At 33.5% G+C, this 16,763-nt stretch overlaps 3 protein-coding genes across 4 annotated transcripts; 1 reads left to right on the top strand and 2 right to left on the bottom strand.

The window, feature by feature from the left end:
• Nucleotides 1-5,592: 5,592 nt before the first annotated feature.
• Nucleotides 5,593-9,616, bottom strand: LOC102618954 (anthocyanidin reductase ((2S)-flavan-3-ol-forming)). The gene is made up of 6 exons (XM_006467886.3): nt 9,077-9,616; nt 6,894-7,060; nt 6,584-6,784; nt 6,331-6,490; nt 6,044-6,257; nt 5,593-5,931 (listed from the first exon to the last, which is right to left on the bottom strand). The coding sequence occupies exons 1-6, from the start codon at nt 9,201-9,203 to the stop codon at nt 5,790-5,792; spliced, it is 1,011 nt and encodes a 336-aa protein (XP_006467949.2). The 5' UTR covers nt 9,204-9,616; the 3' UTR covers nt 5,593-5,789.
• Nucleotides 9,617-9,754: 138 nt separating this feature from the next.
• Nucleotides 9,755-12,494, bottom strand: LOC102619258 (hypothetical protein). The gene is made up of 5 exons (XM_006467887.4): nt 12,177-12,494; nt 11,559-11,750; nt 11,250-11,460; nt 10,229-10,452; nt 9,755-10,136 (listed from the first exon to the last, which is right to left on the bottom strand). Exons 1-5 carry the CDS (start codon nt 12,306-12,308, stop codon nt 10,026-10,028), a joined length of 870 nt encoding a protein of 289 aa, XP_006467950.2. The 5' UTR covers nt 12,309-12,494; the 3' UTR covers nt 9,755-10,025.
• A 441-nt stretch (nt 12,495-12,935) lies between these two features.
• LOC102619757 (protein DESIGUAL 2) lies at nt 12,936-14,454 on the top strand. Of its 2 annotated transcripts, XM_006467889.4 has the most exons (3): nt 13,053-13,588; nt 13,667-13,872; nt 13,963-14,447. In XM_006467889.4, exons 1-3 carry the CDS (start codon nt 13,490-13,492, stop codon nt 14,171-14,173), a joined length of 516 nt encoding a protein of 171 aa, XP_006467952.1. In that variant the 5' UTR covers nt 13,053-13,489; the 3' UTR covers nt 14,174-14,447. The 2 variants fall into 2 exon arrangements, with proteins under 2 accessions (XP_024950508.1, XP_006467952.1); XM_025094740.2 differs by having other exon boundaries at nt 12,936-13,872; nt 13,963-14,454.
• Nucleotides 14,455-16,763: the final 2,309 nt, after the last annotated feature.

Below are 16,763 nucleotides of genomic sequence, written 5' to 3'. Positions count from 1 at the left end.
ATTATTAAATATAAATAGAAAAAAATGAAACCCTAGCCCTCTCAATCTCTCATTCGTTCACTCCTCTCTCAAATCTCAATCTCTCTCACTCGTTCCTCTCTCGATCTCTCACTCTCTTCAACTTCTCCTCTCAATCTCTCATATGTTCGGCTGTTCCTCTCTCATTCTCTCTCACCCGTTTCTCACTCAATCTCTCTCACTCTCTCTTCAACTCTCTTGTAATTTCTCTTCTTCAAATCAAATCCTCTGCGGCATGACTGTCATCACCTTCACGGTGCGCTTGTGTTTGTTTCATCACTCATCAGCATCAGCATCAGCATCACTCGTCTCATCTCTCACTCTATCGCGGCCAGCAAAAGGGGGTGGATTTTGCGGCTGTGTTTTGTGGCCTGTGGGGGTGGATTTTGGGCTGTGTTCTGTGGCCTGTGGGGGTGGATTTCGCGGCTGTTGTATTTGTTTTAGAACCTGGATTTGAAGTTATATGTTTTGTATTTGAAATTTTGTTGCACTAAACTAAAGCAATCTGAATTCTGGAAGCAATTTGGTTCTGGTTGGTGTAATTGTGTTCTTTTTTTTTTTTTCATTTTTCCAGCAACTTAAGGAAAGCAATCCGGGTTCAAAACCCGGAATTCGGAAACCCGGATTTTCCGGGTTGAACCCGGACCGGACCCGGATGGAAAAAAAACCGGATTCAATGCGGGTCCGGTAATGAGAATTTGGTGTCTGGGTCCGGATCCGGAATGGCTAAACCCGGACCCGGACCCGGACCCGGAAATTGCCATCCCTAATAAATGGCGATATTGACTACCACGTCAATCTTGAGCTTGGCCTCGGATTTTTCAACGATCATTAAAATTAATTATGCCGGAGCTAGAAGCATGAAACACGTTTTATCTGCACATAGGGAAGCAGCCCATGTGGTCTGGTGGCTGGTTCAATCAGATGAAGGCAACACATCGGTCCAATCCACTGAATGCATGCATTCACACGTACGTTTGTAAGGTCCCTTTGAATGAATCAGGTAAATGATCCAAAATTGAAATCAATTGAAATTAATTAATCGCTAGCGTGCAGATTAGGATTTAGGAAGAATCTGTTTGATCATCACGGTGTATCTCCGTCCTCGTACCATCACATCATGCTCCGCGTCTGCTACATACTTTGAGAGTACGTAGATTTTCCTTCACAGTTCACATAGCAACGTGGCATTTCATTTTGAACTTATGCGTGCAATGATATGTCAACTAACAGTGATGTACTGATGTGTGTGTGTGTGAAGAAAAACAGCACATTTATATATAGGCAAACCCTATCTTACATGCATGTAAGATACATCCCCCTCACATGAATAGTGCATGTGTGGGACCCACACACTATTCATGTGAGAGGAATGTATCTTACATGCATGTAAGATAGAAGGACCCTTATATATATATATATATAAACACTACAAGATAAAAGAGAAATTCGTTACAAAATAATTTTTTTAATATTTTGTACTAAATTTTATACTATTTCTAGTACAAATAATATTATTCTACGTGAACTCGTAACTTAATCTAATACACGTTGATAATGAAAAGCTATTTAGATGGTATCCATCAATTGTTTTAGTAAATTAGACAAGTTTTGATATTCATGTATCCGGTGGAGTAATTAACTATTTCTTGTAAATAAATAGCGATATAAAATAATAATATGGTTACTATTAACTCTGTCATTAACATTCTCTCAGGCGTGCGGATTGACACTAAAAAGTGTACATTTAATAGGATAAAATTATTAGTTTTTCACTTATTGTGTCGATTAATGCGTTCATTATTTCTAAATTATTTTAATACTCCCCAAATATATTTTATGTTAAATTAATTTGTAATTTGTTAAATTTTATCTTGTAAATATTTTTCAGGAATAAAGATGGAATTGGAATTAAAAACGGGAACAAAGAAGAACTACTAGAACAAAATTGAGGAGATGTAATAATAAAATAATAAAAACAAAAAAGAATAAAATGACAAAAAAGCAAAAGGCAACCATGTTTTGGTTGCCTGTGATGGTCAGGAGGCCATCACGCCACCTGGCCATCACACTTCTCAACATTCATTTAATTTATAAAAAATAAAATAATAATATAATAATAAATTAAATAAGAATAAAAAGAATGAAGAGGAGGCAATTGTTGCCTATAAAAGTCGGGGGACGAGGGAGCTATTTTGGAGAGCTGAAGCCGAGACTGAAGAAATTCTATCTTTTTTTTCTTTTCTTGTTTCTGTTTGTATCAATTTTCTTTATAATATATTTTAAAAAGTTTATCAAATAAAAAGAGTGTTGTGTTTTCTTTCAATATGAGTAACTAATTTTATTAAGCTAGGGTGAAGCTCAATGTTTCAAACTATTAATTATTATTATTTTCTCAAATGAGTTTTTAAGTTTATTTAATTCTTTTCTAATTATTTTTATATCATGTTAATTTATAAATTTCATTAGATTTTATAGTATTTTGACATAATGTCGACACATTAATATAGTGTGGCACATTAGGTACTTTATTCTATATTTATCCACACACATAAAATTAAATGATATAATAATTAATTGGTAAAAGTGAGGCAAAATATAAATGAGAGAGTATTAAAATTATAGTTTGAATACAGAGAGTGGATCCTAAACCTTAGCTTATTTTTAAATTGATTTCAAATAATTTCTTTTTCCCACAATTAATTTTCTTAGTTTTACTAGATTTAAAACTCCATGTGGTTCAACCCCGGTCTCACTGGGTTATATTATAACTAGACACTCTTATACTTGAGAGTAATACACTTTTGAGTCGTGTCACGTGCATTAACTTTCGTTAAGTTTACTTATTTAGATAAATTCAATTTACCTTTTAACCAAGTACGTTAGTCAAACGTACTAACCTAATATGGTAAAATTAAGTTACGCATCTCATTTGCAAAGAGTGAGAAAGGGCGAATAAGACATGAAAAGTTTGTCCGAGATTGTTTTATAGATACTCAAAAATGATTTTAAAGAAATAAAAGTTAATTTTGGTATTTGATAAAATTTTCAAAATCACTTTTAATAAAATCACTTATCCTATAGAAGATTTTGAAAAATATGAGAGGATTAGCTTTTTAAAGTCTCATTTTGAGAATCAATTGTATACTTAATGCAATTTTATATATGTCTTACGTATATTATAAAAAAATCAAAGCTATACTTATTTAATTAGGAAATAAAATTATTAAAATTATTATTGTCAATTATATTGATATAACAACTTAAAAAATAACAAAAAAAAATATTTTAGTTATCAGTTATTATATACACACATAAAAGATATTATATATACATGTTTATAAATATATAAATAAATTTTATTCAATATTATGTCTGTTTTAGAGATTTGAGTTACATATACAGATGTCAAAAGAGAGAGATTTGAGTTCCAGGTTTGCCTCCGCTTGTTCCTTTTCCTCAGTGATAGAGAGAAAAGAGAAGAGAAGAGATGAACGGCGAGTAATGAGCGACGAATGACGAGCGTCCGACGAGCGACGAGCGGCTGGTGATAATATGAGGGTTTGTTAAATCAATAATCTATGACATTTGTTTTTATTTTTTTCATTTTAGTCTTCCAATATAAATTTTTTTAACTTAAAATTGGATAAATGAATTGAATTTTGGATATCCATTAAATATCCATATCCATCTAATATCTAATTGAATAATTTTTAAGATATCCATATCTATATCCAAAAAGATTTTGTATGGATATTATCCAATCTAATTGATTTGGATATATAGATATCCAATTTGGATGGACCAATTTGTCATCCCTAACATATATATTGAGACAGAGAAGGGCAGATGCTGACGTCTATCCAATTCTAACTTGAGAGAATAAAGTTGAGTTCCCATAAGGAGACTCAAGCAATTCATCATTCAGCCAAAGAGTAAATAATCTTTTATCTCATATTAATACTAAGACTTGTCTTTAATATTTCATTCTAATTTAAATTCCCTATACAATGTAGTTGTTTGCAATTAATAGACTCTTCCAAGGGTTTTGTTAATGGTATTTGATATTTTCTCTTGGCTTGCCAATGTTTTTTTTTTTTCTAACATTTTGTTTTGATTTTTTTTTTGTGAGACTATTTGAACCCACCAAAGTGCTTAATATACCTATTTACTAAAAAAAAAAAACCACCCTCAAATTTTAAAATTTTAAATTTTACTCAATAAACCCATTTAAATACCTAATATACCCTTACTAAACCCAATTTTTATAATAATAGTAATTTTACTCATTAAACCCATTAAATTCATTTATAAACCCATTAAATTCTTTTGTAAAAATCGGTTGAATATAAGTCAACAAGATTCTTCTGAAAAAAATCAAAAAAGAAGCAAAAGGAAAGGAAATGAGGTTATTGCTTTTAATGATTTTTGAATACATTCATGATGAAGTAGGGTACATTAAAGTTAGCATCGCATATGCATCCAACTTTGCTCTTTGGCATGTTCCAATTCAGTTTATGGAATTATTTTGGACTAAAAAACTGAAATGATAAAATGAATTCTATTAGATGTTATACTTCTATAATTAATACTTGCTATCATGTGGATTAATATTTGGCTATTTCATACATGTTCATGGTTCAAATTATTGTCAATATTATTTTGTTCCTCCATAAAATCAATATCCATCAAATCAATAACAACCAACTTTGTTACTCTGAATCAAATCACATGTGCCCATTTAACAAAAATATATTGCTTGACAGAAGAATCACATTACTTGATTGATTAAGGTTTAATAAAAATATGATTAGGATTCAATAAAACTACGTTGAATATAAAGATGGGTTCAAATAATAAAACTTCTGTTTTTTTTTTTTATATTAAATTCTAATGTCCATAATTGTAATTTAATTTAAGAGTATTTTAGTCATAAAAAATTATTTTTAAAAGTGGGTTTATTGAGTAGTTTAGTGGGTTCAAATAGCCCCACCCTTTTTTTTCCCCTAATTTCACTTTAACATCTTCTCTATACTAAAGTTGAAATATCGGCCCTCAATTTTCATGATGATGGGTTCTTGAAAGCTAGATCATTGTCCACTATCCTCGGGTTCAATTGAGTTTTGTTCTTTTGGGGGTCGTAAGGATTTTAAAAGGGATGCTATAAGCCACTCGGCTTTGCCCAAGTGGTGGGTATTTCTTCCCTCAATTATTTTTAATATGGTGGAGCAGTTTTTCCCTTTACAAGATATAAATAAAGTAGATATCTCTTAAATATTAGTTATTCAAAGTCAAAAATTTATGTTGTGCATCATAAATTTAATGTGGAATAGTCCCAAGAATTATTATCTAGGCTATACTTCATAGATTTAATTAAAATAGTCTCAAGTATTATCTAATTGTAAATATCAATAATCCTCTTATTTTAATAAAGAAAAAAGATGCTATAATAGTTCTACTCATTTACTAATAATAATAATAATAATAATAATAATAATAATAATAAATAATAAATAATAAAAAACAAAACGTTAAATCTGGACCTTGCAGGCCCAGATAAAATGTCCTGCTAGACCCAAGTGCTCCAGACAGCATGTTTGGGCCTGGGTTTTTATTAGTGCCGTGATATCATAGCCGAAACAAATCAGAAATTTCATTCTATTACATGCGAGCGAGCTGTTTCAACTAGGCTTCGGGTCAAGCGGTCCCTCAATAGATAAAATAATACTTATTTTTCTCCATACTTGGGCAAAAATAAATAGACAAGACTTTCACTTGAGCATCCCCTTAGTCTTCAAGTACTCCACAGTTTGGTCATAAATGTCTTCAATCCCATACTTGAAGCAGAAACCCTCACTGATGAGCTTCTCTGAGGAAAGGATTAACTTGGCCTCGGAGGGGAAATCTCCAAAACTGCAATTACGAGCAGAGGACTTAGACGGCAACGCATCATCTGAAACGTGTAAACAATTTGATACGTTTAACATTATATATTAGAAGCATATTTTTGAGGCTGGAGGCTTACTCCGTTGGAACTTTGTACTCGGGGAATCGTTTGTTGAGGAACTTTGCAAGTTCAGGAACACTGGTATTGACAGCACAGCAGATGTAGCGGCCAGAAGCAGATTCTTTCTCCGCCAAAAATATATGGGCACGGCAAACATCCTCCACATGTGAAATGGAGATTGAACCTGAGAGCATTTGCATGCCTTTCAGACCGTTTAAGAGGAAGTCATTTCCTGCAAAAGTGGTGATATACCATCAACACACCAATTTTTACAATTGCATGCATTTTGAGGTCTGGTTCAGTACCTGTAATCAAAGTCGCGGCAAGGGCTACGCTGCTGGGAATATCAGGTGTTAGAGAAGGACCGCTCATGAGACTAGGGATGACGGTAATGAGATCAATGTTATTTTCTTGAGCAAACTTGCAAGCAGCCCTTTCAGCTAAGGTCTTGGATGCAGCGTACCCCTGCACGCTCAGATTAGTTCATTTTGGACCATGTACACTAGTTAAAACTCACAGAGCATATCCAACGATACTGAAATGAATTTTCCTAAGTACCCAAGTTGGTGGCTTCTCAGAACTCAAAAACTCAACATCGGTCCAGTTTTTCTCGTCCATGACCAAACCTGTTACATTTTGCGCATTAATTGATACAGCAGCAGCTGACGATGTCAATATAACCCTTTTAACAGTTTTTGTTTTTGTACAGGCTTTCAGCACATTCACTACTCCTTGGATTGCTGGCTTAATCATGTCAGTCTGTAGAGAAAAAGAAAATGGAAAAAAGAAATACTTGCAACTGAAAATCAAGCAGCTTCATTTTGATGCACATAAAACTAGAAACACATATACACCAAATACATTGTACCTCTGGATCATCAGATGAAAAATTGACTGGCGTTGCAACATGGAAGACAATGTCAGAACGAGATATAGGGGCATCAAAGCTCGCTTCATCAGTTAGATCTGCTCTAAATATTTTCAGTTCGCCCAATTCTTGAAGTGCTATAAGGGGAGAGATCTTTTTCTGGTTCTCTGGATAATACAAACTCATTAGACTATAGTACATTGTTCCATGCCATATTGTTTCATGAAATTGCCAGGGATGGCCAAATTAAAAAAAAAAAAATCTGGGTCCTGCCCGAATTCTAGAAAATCTAGATCCGCTCATTAAAAAGGGTGAATCTAAATACTAAAACTTAAAATCCATATAGATTTGAATTTGAATTTGAATTTGAATCTGAATACGAATGACTCCAAAAAATTGGATATTCGAATCCGTATTATATTTTAATGAAATTATTTATTAAATTAACAACACGAGGGTTATTTGATATTGTCATGTATTTACACTTTTACCCATAAGAGATATTACTTAAAAACACATTTCCATTTTAGTAAAACTTGCTTATAGTATGATTTAAATGAAAACTCTTTTCACTTGTGTATTTGCAAAATTTGAATCAAAGTATATTTAGCGTACGGAGAAATTAATAAGACTTAGAGATTTTCAGATCCTCCGGTCATAATAAATCTGAAGTTCTGAATTCACAATTTCTCTGTAGTTGTAGTAAAGTCGACACTAATAAAACTTAAGTAAGACATGGAGATGAATCAAATGATTTGTCACCAAGACTTGAAAAAAAAGAAAATTATCATTACACTATCTCTATTTTGTCTTATGTTCATCCAACCATTACAAAATTCTAACATGATCTTTAAATCACCTTTCTTTTTTTAATTTGTATCAATTAGCCACTTTTGCACTTACACCGTTAGATAATTTAAATGAAATAATAATTTTACCCCTAAATAATTTAAAAGACCATTTTATGCTTTGAACAAAATTATAATTATAAAAATACCCATAATTTTAATAAAAATAAATCCCAAAAAGAGGTGCTCAGCTGATTTTTATTAAATTTAGATTTTCTAAATTTTTAATAAAAAATAACTGAATTTATTTATAAAAAAATAATTCCCAAAATTTTAATAATTTAGGGGATTTTTATTATATCAAAAAATTTGCAATTATTTTTATGATTATATTTTTTTTATTAAAAAATAAAAATTTTAATTTTGGGATTTATTTTTTATTAAATTTAGAGGTATTTTTATAATTAAAAATATATTTTTAAAGTTCTTATAAAATAAATAGTCTTTTAATTCATTTAGGGATAAAATTGTCATTCGTTTAAAGTATTTAATGGTGTTAGTGCAAAAGTGGCTAATTTATACAAATTTAAAAAGAAAGATGGTGCAGAGAACATATTAAAATTTTGTGGTGGTTGAATGAACATAAGCCAAAACATAAGTGGTGTAATAATAATTTTCCTAAAAAAAAAAAGAGGGTCAATAAACTTTATAATTAGTTGATCGTGGGCTCTGGTTATTTAAACTTAAAAAAAAGGTTTGGTGCTAAGAAGAACCAGCTTTAAGAATTTCACCGCCATGGCGGCATTACTAAAGTTAAAAAAAAAAAAAAACTAATTAAGGTTATTTTGAGGAAAAAATGGATTGTTATAAAAATCATATAAATATATTTTTAATACTTTAATTGAGGTTAATTGAGAAAAGGGAGTTTTAGAAGTTGTTAAGAGGGTTAATAATAATTCTACACTTGTGAGCCAAGAGCGGAGCATAGTCACAACACTACATTAACCGACAAAAATTGGGCCTGAAAACAGAAAGGAGCACTTTCGCATATGCCCACTTAATCGCTTGTCCAATGTCCATTTAAAATTAGGCCCACATGTCGCATTGAGCTTTTCCGTATGAAATTAGATACTTATCATACCCTCGCACTCATTCATGCTTCATGAATTTTCATATTATTGAGACAATCAGACAATCGTAACTTTCGACATTTCAGCATGAAATGATCACCCAAAAAAAAAACATTGTACTCAAGCTTTAACTACTACAGATTTACAGGGAAACAGTTTATAGGTAAGAAAAATATGAATTTTGGTCATGGAGGCCAAATCCAAATTAGCAATGAAGAAGAAGAAGAAGATGTGTGTGTGTGTGTGTGTGTGTGTAGAACCAAACCTGGGTCCCTGACAGTAGCATGAACAGCATAGCCGTTATGAAGCAAGAGCTTGATCAGCAAAGAAGCTAAAAATCCTGTGCCACCCACAACACATGCCGTCTTCTTTTGGGTGGATTGGGTCGCCATGACTGATGATGATACTGCACTGTTATTAACTGTAATCTGACCGTGTGCGCTGTTACAATATTTTAGAGGTAAAGTGCATTTTATAGAGCTCAAAGTTAACAAAGACTTTCGTCATTTCAAATTGTGCCCAGAGGAAGAAGGTACGCACGTGAACTCGTGCGCCACCAACGACTCAAACCCCAGGTTTTTTTTTCAATTTGTATTTGTTATACGTAATTTATTGCATGGCCATTAAATCGGTGTATATACGTAAAAAAATACCCCAGGTTTTTTTAATTCGTCATTTTAAATCGGTGATAAATGCAATGAATTTTAAGAATTGGATCTGCTCTGTTCCCTAAATAAAATCAGGCGGGCGGCAAGACAACCTGCGAAAGACGCATCACTCGCTTTGAGATTGTGTAGCATGCAGCTCTGGTTCGGTTGGTGTCGCAACTCAAACTTCACCAACCCAGTTTTTGATAGATTTATTTTATTTTGTAGTTCCTTGTCCTCAAAAAGTCAAAACAACGGGAAAGGTGAAAGAAATTATAGAACGGTAGCTTCATAGATTATCCAAATTCCCAGTTTGAGTTTTTATAATGCCTTAATCATTCTCCAAAGCACCATTTCAGTTGGGATTAACACCACGCAATTTACACCTCTGACGCCAGGTTTTACATTAACCATCTTATGTCACATTAAAAAGCTTTGAGGCATTTATTGGCCACGTTCACACTCATACACTCACAATTTTCAACATTTTCACAACACACAAATTATTACACCAATAACAAACCAGCTGCACCAAGGCACAGATTTGGCCCAACAATTGGTAGCCACTCAGAGCAGGAAATATGACGAACTCAAAACAGATCTGTGACTTTTACCCAAGTTACGGCCACGGAGGCATTCTAGATCCATCACTTGAGAGTGATCCACAAATAGATTTACCTGCAAATCCGATCCCCACCAGTCAGAAGTATGTCATTCACATCTAAGACTCCAGTTAAGTAATGGAATGAAACACTCAATAAATGTTATACCTTCGGACCATAGCGCCTGATGAACCACTCAGAAGTTCTTGGATTTGTTGCTTCAAACATGGTCTTCTCAAGACCTAGACGTCCAATGACCTTTGCAATTATGTCTGCCCTCAAAGAGTCAGCGTGTTTGCAGACATCATCAGAATCAATCATAATCATGTCTGCACCAGCTTCTAAGCATCTTTCGGCCCTTCTGATCAAAAGATCCACATCTTCAACATATTCTTTAGAAACAGAAGTGATGCATCATTAGAAAGATTGTTTACAATCTTGTCATTATCAGTTTCCTAAACAGATTGTAATTCTTTCAATATATCTCATCTGACAACCACTAGTTTCCCATTCAATATTCCAAAGTTCAGCACAACTTAGGCAATTTAAGATAAGAAAAGTGATAGGGCTTCAAACAAACCAAGCATTTCATTAAAACATTCAGCTTTGCTTCTTTTTGTTTTATTTATTTATTTTTGGTGTGGGTCTCTTGAGTTGGAGATACTTATACAAACAATCTTGACCTCAACAACGAACCTCTGCCCATATAATTGCCAACATGACTCAATAGGGCCCATTTAGGTTTGCAAACAAGAAATTGCTTAAACACTCACCTAAATAAAGTTTTGTAACAATTTGTGACAAATTAACTAAAAGGTCCCATATTTGCATTCATTCAATAAAGTATATATTTCAAGGAAGGTGCAATGTAGCAGTTTTCTGAGCTAATCTTATGGTGTTTATGGGTTTAAATTTGACCCTTCACTACCCTTGATAGCATGGATACCTCTGCTACCCACAAGTAGAAACTAAACATGCTTTCAACCAACCTCGATTTGTTGATACCTACACCAACCTCGATTTCTGGATTAGATGCCAGAAAGAGTTTATCTGCAGCCAATGTTTATCATAAGAAATATATATCCGCATTGTTAACAGGCAACCTCTAGAAAAGCAGACAAATAAAAAAAAAAAAATACTAAGTTTCATGTTGTAATAGCAGATCATCAACGAAAGTCCATGGTCATACCAGTCGACCGAGGTGCTCGAGCAACATAAGCCCCAAATGCTCTATCACGGTCTGAGGGAATGTCTGACTTATTAAACATTACTGCAAATTTAGGCTTGGCTTTCAGACCAGCACTCTTAACCAAGCGGACGTATCTGAGAAGAGTTTCTTCAGGAATCTCTAGTGATCCAACATTTAGCTCGATTGTGTCAAATCCCACCTGCTTACAATCCTTTAAAAAAAAAAAAAAGATATCACAGGGGGGATATCCAAATCAGTTATGCAATAATATTAAGAGACTCAATAGTTGTTTGTTGTAGCACAACTTACCTCAACATATTCTTTGAAAGCTGATGGACCATTACGAATCAAATGTTCAGCCCAGTCACCTGTACTTACATATACATCATGTTGGTGTGCCCTTTTAACAACTTCTTCGATAAAGGGTTTTGGCATCAGGCTGTGGGAACCCCCAGAGAACTTCAATCCGTCGACAAACTGCCCCATAGACTCAAAAATGTCCTGAAAAGCATAATAACAGTCAGAAGAACCGGTAGAACCGCTCCAACCGCATCACCTCCCAGAGTTACACATCAATCGTGCTCCATTAACCAAGGACATCAGTACCTCAAAGCAAAACAATAAACCATGTCTTTTAACAACAAATAAGGACCATATAGCTGGAGTCATAAGCTTATTAAAAAATTCATCCATCTTAGGTAGGTGAATCAATTTATATCAGAAGGCATAGCATCTGGAGAGCAACTCATCTATAGCAAGTCATATGTACGAATTGAAGTGGCTGCGATATGATTGAAAGAGTGAAAAAAAAAAGAGTTTCCACTCTTCTTATCATCATATTATGCCATGTAAGTTAGTACCTTATCAACTTAATAACAAATTATAAAAAGAAGGTTCAGTTCATAAAAAATAAAGAAAGAGAAAAACCTCGAGGACGTTATGGCTGCTGCTGAGAGTATAATGAGGACTTCTCATCTCGGTGACACCGAACCTCCGAGGTTTCTCTGCCCTGTCCTCGTCCTCGTCGAAGCTCTTCCATCCGTAATAATACCCAGACATTGATCCCGTTTGATTTCCTTTCTGTTTCTCTTTTGCTCAATCTTTCTCTTCGATTTTATCTTACTTTTTTTTTTTTTTTTTTTTTAATCAAGAAATGGCTAGTTTTCTGGAGATGTCTTGAGCTCCTTCTAGAAAATAAAATGTTTTTCTATTTCCTGTATTTTCCCGTGTCCCCGCGTCATCTCTATTTTCCGTTTGTGTTTTAATTCAATCACCGCTTTGTTCGATGGGCCCAAAATTTTGTGCTCAAAATACAATTTGGGCCAAGCCTTTCCGAAATTGGACCGTACCGTCCAATCAAAGGCGGGGCCCAAAATGTAATGAACGAAACGGCTGGACGGATTCTATTTCAGTATTTCTGTACGGAAATGATCTATCTTAGCAAATTAGCATATTTCTGCTTCCTGAAAAAGATTGCTTACAGGTTACATGTGAAACCAGAACTGTTTTATTCTTTCATTATGTAACATTAAAGTAACTCCCACCCAAACTTCTACTAACTTTATTAAAAAATAAACAAAATCGTAAGATGCTATTGAAGCTTGGCTTAATGATGGGCTTGTTCTCTCAACAAAAGTTGAGGTCATAAACTCAGAAAATATCTTTTCAAATATTTCTAGGATTAGATTTCCGAATTCGCCTCGATAGATTTTTTAATTGCACTACAAACATATGATAAATCTTACTTCCAGTAAACTTCATATTATAATATATGTAGATGTAGATTATAACCAAGGGTAACAGAAAGCAAAGATTTCATGTATCATTGAAGCCTCCATAAACCATTGGAAGCTGGGAACACAGCTATGATCGCCTTAAGCATTGAACAATTCATCAATTTTACACCGTATATTACTCAACCTCTTGGTGATACTCTACTTTCCTTGTCACCCATGTAAGGAATCAGAATTTGAAAAGAAGAGTTACGGGGAAAAAAGAAGAGGAATAAAGAAAAATATGAAGACAAAAGAAGCTTTTACTCTGTAACTCACAGCTAATCTCTCACACATTTGTTATTAATTTTCATACCTGTTCCTACTTTATTCGTATTCTCCTCTTCAACAATAACTCGTAAAGCTTATCTAACCAAGAGGGAAACAAAAAATTTCCCTAGCTATAAGATTTCTCCTGCCATTTCCCCCTTCAGAATAGCCTCCACAGGGTCTTTGCTTACCGCAACAATGCCGAAAAACATTGGGTTTTTGATCTGTCTCTTGATCATGGCTCTTGACATTACTGCTGGCATACTTGGCATTGAAGCTGAAGTAGCTCAGAACAAGGCATGTTTAAGCAATTTTAAGTTGAAATTATTGTTTCAGCATTTTGATAATAATAACCCTGAGTTGTTCCGTCAACAGGTGAAACATTTGAGGCTATGGATTTTCGAGTGCAGAGAACCCAGTCACAAAGCTTTCAATCTAGGGTTGGCTGCTGCTGTGCTTCTGGCTCTTGCCCATGTTATTGCTAATTTGCTTGGTGGGTGCGTTTGCTTCTGGTCTAGAGAGGATATGGCAAAAGCTTCTGCCAACAGGCAACTAGCTGTGTTTTCTCTCATCTTCGCTTGGTATGTGGTCTCATCCTCTGATAATTTCATCATCACTTCTAAGAAAAATTTACCCCAAAATTTATTATATCAATTGTTGTTAAATAACAGGATCACACTAGCGGTTGGGTTCTCGTTGCTAATCATAGGAACAATGGCAAATTCAAAATCAAGAAAATCATGCGGGATAGCTCACCATCGTTTCTTCTCCGTAGGCGGCATTATTTGCTTTATCCATGGATTGTTCACAGTTGCTTATTATGTATCCGCTACAGCCTCGGCTCGGGAAGAAAAATTGGCTGGACATGGTGGCCACGCTTAAGTACATTTGCATTCTTCTTGCTTTCAAACTTTCTTGTTATTTTTCCCAAAACATAGAAGGATGATTGTTTCATTTAAAATTTGTAGTATGATCAATAAGTTAAAAGTTGCTGAATTTGTTGACGTTAAATTGATTCCAACACCAAATGTATTTATTATTGATCATCACAATTCACAAGTTTAGAGTCTTTGTGAATATACAACTCGCCTTTTAAGAACACTCACTCTTCATTACCCTCGCTCATCATAACGACTAAATAATATAAGGACAATTGCCAAACAATTTGTGTTGTGTTTACTTGTTGGAATGGGAGTGAGGAGTGTGGATTCCTCCCACTTCAGCGTTTACTTACTTAAAATGGGGAGGGATTAGGAGTCTCACTCCGTGGGTCTCACCCATTTTTAGAGTGGGGAGTGGGACTCCCATTGGGGGAGGTGGGAGTGGGAAATGGGAATCCACTCCCACCTCTCCCATTTCTACCCTTTTTTTAATTTTATGTTTTATAATTAATAAAATAAAATAAATAATATTATATTTATTTAAATAATAATATTATATTTAACTAAATAATAATTTACATTGATTCTAAGTTAAAATTATTTTAAAATTATATTATTATAATAATAGATAATTAATAAATATAATATTATTATATTTATTTTAAAAATAATAGTACTATATTTATTTAATAATAATAATAAATACTTTATTCTAAGAAAATATTAATTTTGTACTAAATAATATTATATTATTATTTTATATAATAATAAATTTAATATAATTATATTAAATAAAATAAAATAACATTTCATTTTATATTAAAATTACAATTAATAATTTATTGTTCATAATTAAGAATATTAATAATTATAATAAATTTACAAATATAATAAAATAAATATTATTCATTAAATATATTTTTTATTAGTTTTGTAATTAAAAATTATAATTCTTTAAATAAGAATAAAATTATAATTTAAAACAATTTACTCCCAATCCAAGACAAAGTAAACACATAAATTGGATTCTGATCTCTATTCCATGCTTCCATTCCAGTGTAAGTAAACAACCTACTCCCACTCCCACTCCACACTCCCAATCATAGGATTCTCACTCCTCTGGATTCCCAATTCAATCCAAAAAGTAAACGCTACCTTGTAAGCTGTAGTGCTGCAGTTCTAATGTCAGACCACCCTCGGTCAAAGCTAAGAATGTTGATATTTCAAATTTATCAACATTACACTACTTCCCCGTGTTTAATTGAAACCAAACTGTTTTAAGTCTTCATTTATGAAATTCAAGACTATCAGCAAACAACAGGATTTGTACGTAATGAAATCTAACTTATTCTTCAGAGTTCAGATTACATCCAATTACCAAGTAGCAAAGACAACAGTCCAAACAAAAAGGAAGTTTCAAGCCATTCAGCAATCATCAGAACTGAAGACAGATCTTATAACTTCTGTAAAGCAATATCCCTATTTGCTGTACACAAATTACAAAGAGTGCAAATGGTTTTAAGTAATCAATAAGAGGATGTTTCAAGCGCAAAAACAGCAGCATTCCACATAATTTCACTGACGATGCAAAGTATATAACAATACAAAGTTCTTAAGGTGAATACTTCATTTGATAAAATGTCAACAAGATCTCCACTCATCAGAGGTTTCCCAAGACGAATCCTCCTCTTGACTCCTACAAAAGATCTCTTGACAATCCAGCCAGTGTCGGAACCCAATACTAAACCAACAGAAGCCAGTGTCAGATACCTCCATTCAGATTAAGAGTAACTTCCTATCTTTTCCGAAACCACCAGTGGTATCAATTATGTGAATGGGAACACCACTGTCCATCACAAGTTCCCTTAGAAAACCAAGCAATCCTAGACTCATACGGTGAAATTTGGTTTACAGGAACAAAAGTCTCATATATCTAAATCTCTCCGGTACAAAAATGAATAAACTATTCTGTTATCTTCAATATGGCACCTAAACTGCCCTCTTCCAAATCCATGGTTGACAAGTCTCCGTGCACAATATCTAAAACCTACAACTAGGAAGGCAACTGAGAGTTGAAAGAAAAACTTCCGTGCAACAATCCCCACACTCCCCATATCCTTCCAAAACAGATCAACAACTGCCTCCCGAAATGCAATAGTTTAATCTTTAAAGAAGGAATCAGAAGATGTCCATGTATAATGAAAACTGATTTTCCATAACCAAAAATTAACTACAATATATTTTAATAAGTAATCTTTTTTGTTATCTTATGAGCTAATTAGTTTCCAAATAAAGCACTCAAATGCATGGTAGTACTCCTCAGTTACAGCTTACGGGCAGTGTTTCAGAAAAAATGACAACACATTCAGGACATGTGACAACTGAAGATGAGAAGCGAGGTTGCTGTCACAGAGAAAGGCTGTAAAAGCCAGTTTTCTACATTTACCTATTCATTTAATTCCAAACCTCACCTATCTCAAACAAAATTGATGCAAAAATAAAATATCCAACATTAACTTCAGAGACCATGCCCAAAAGCAATACGCTATTATAGTACAATGAAACTGGTTTAGACTTTATTTGAATCCCTA

The sequence above is a fragment of the Citrus sinensis genome, chromosome 2 (genome assembly GCF_022201045.2).
Source record: "Citrus sinensis cultivar Valencia sweet orange chromosome 2, DVS_A1.0, whole genome shotgun sequence".
NCBI classification, from domain to species: domain Eukaryota; kingdom Viridiplantae; phylum Streptophyta; class Magnoliopsida; order Sapindales; family Rutaceae; genus Citrus; species Citrus sinensis.
Note: the sequence above shows the minus strand (reverse complement) of the source record. Positions and strands in the feature narration are given on the sequence as shown.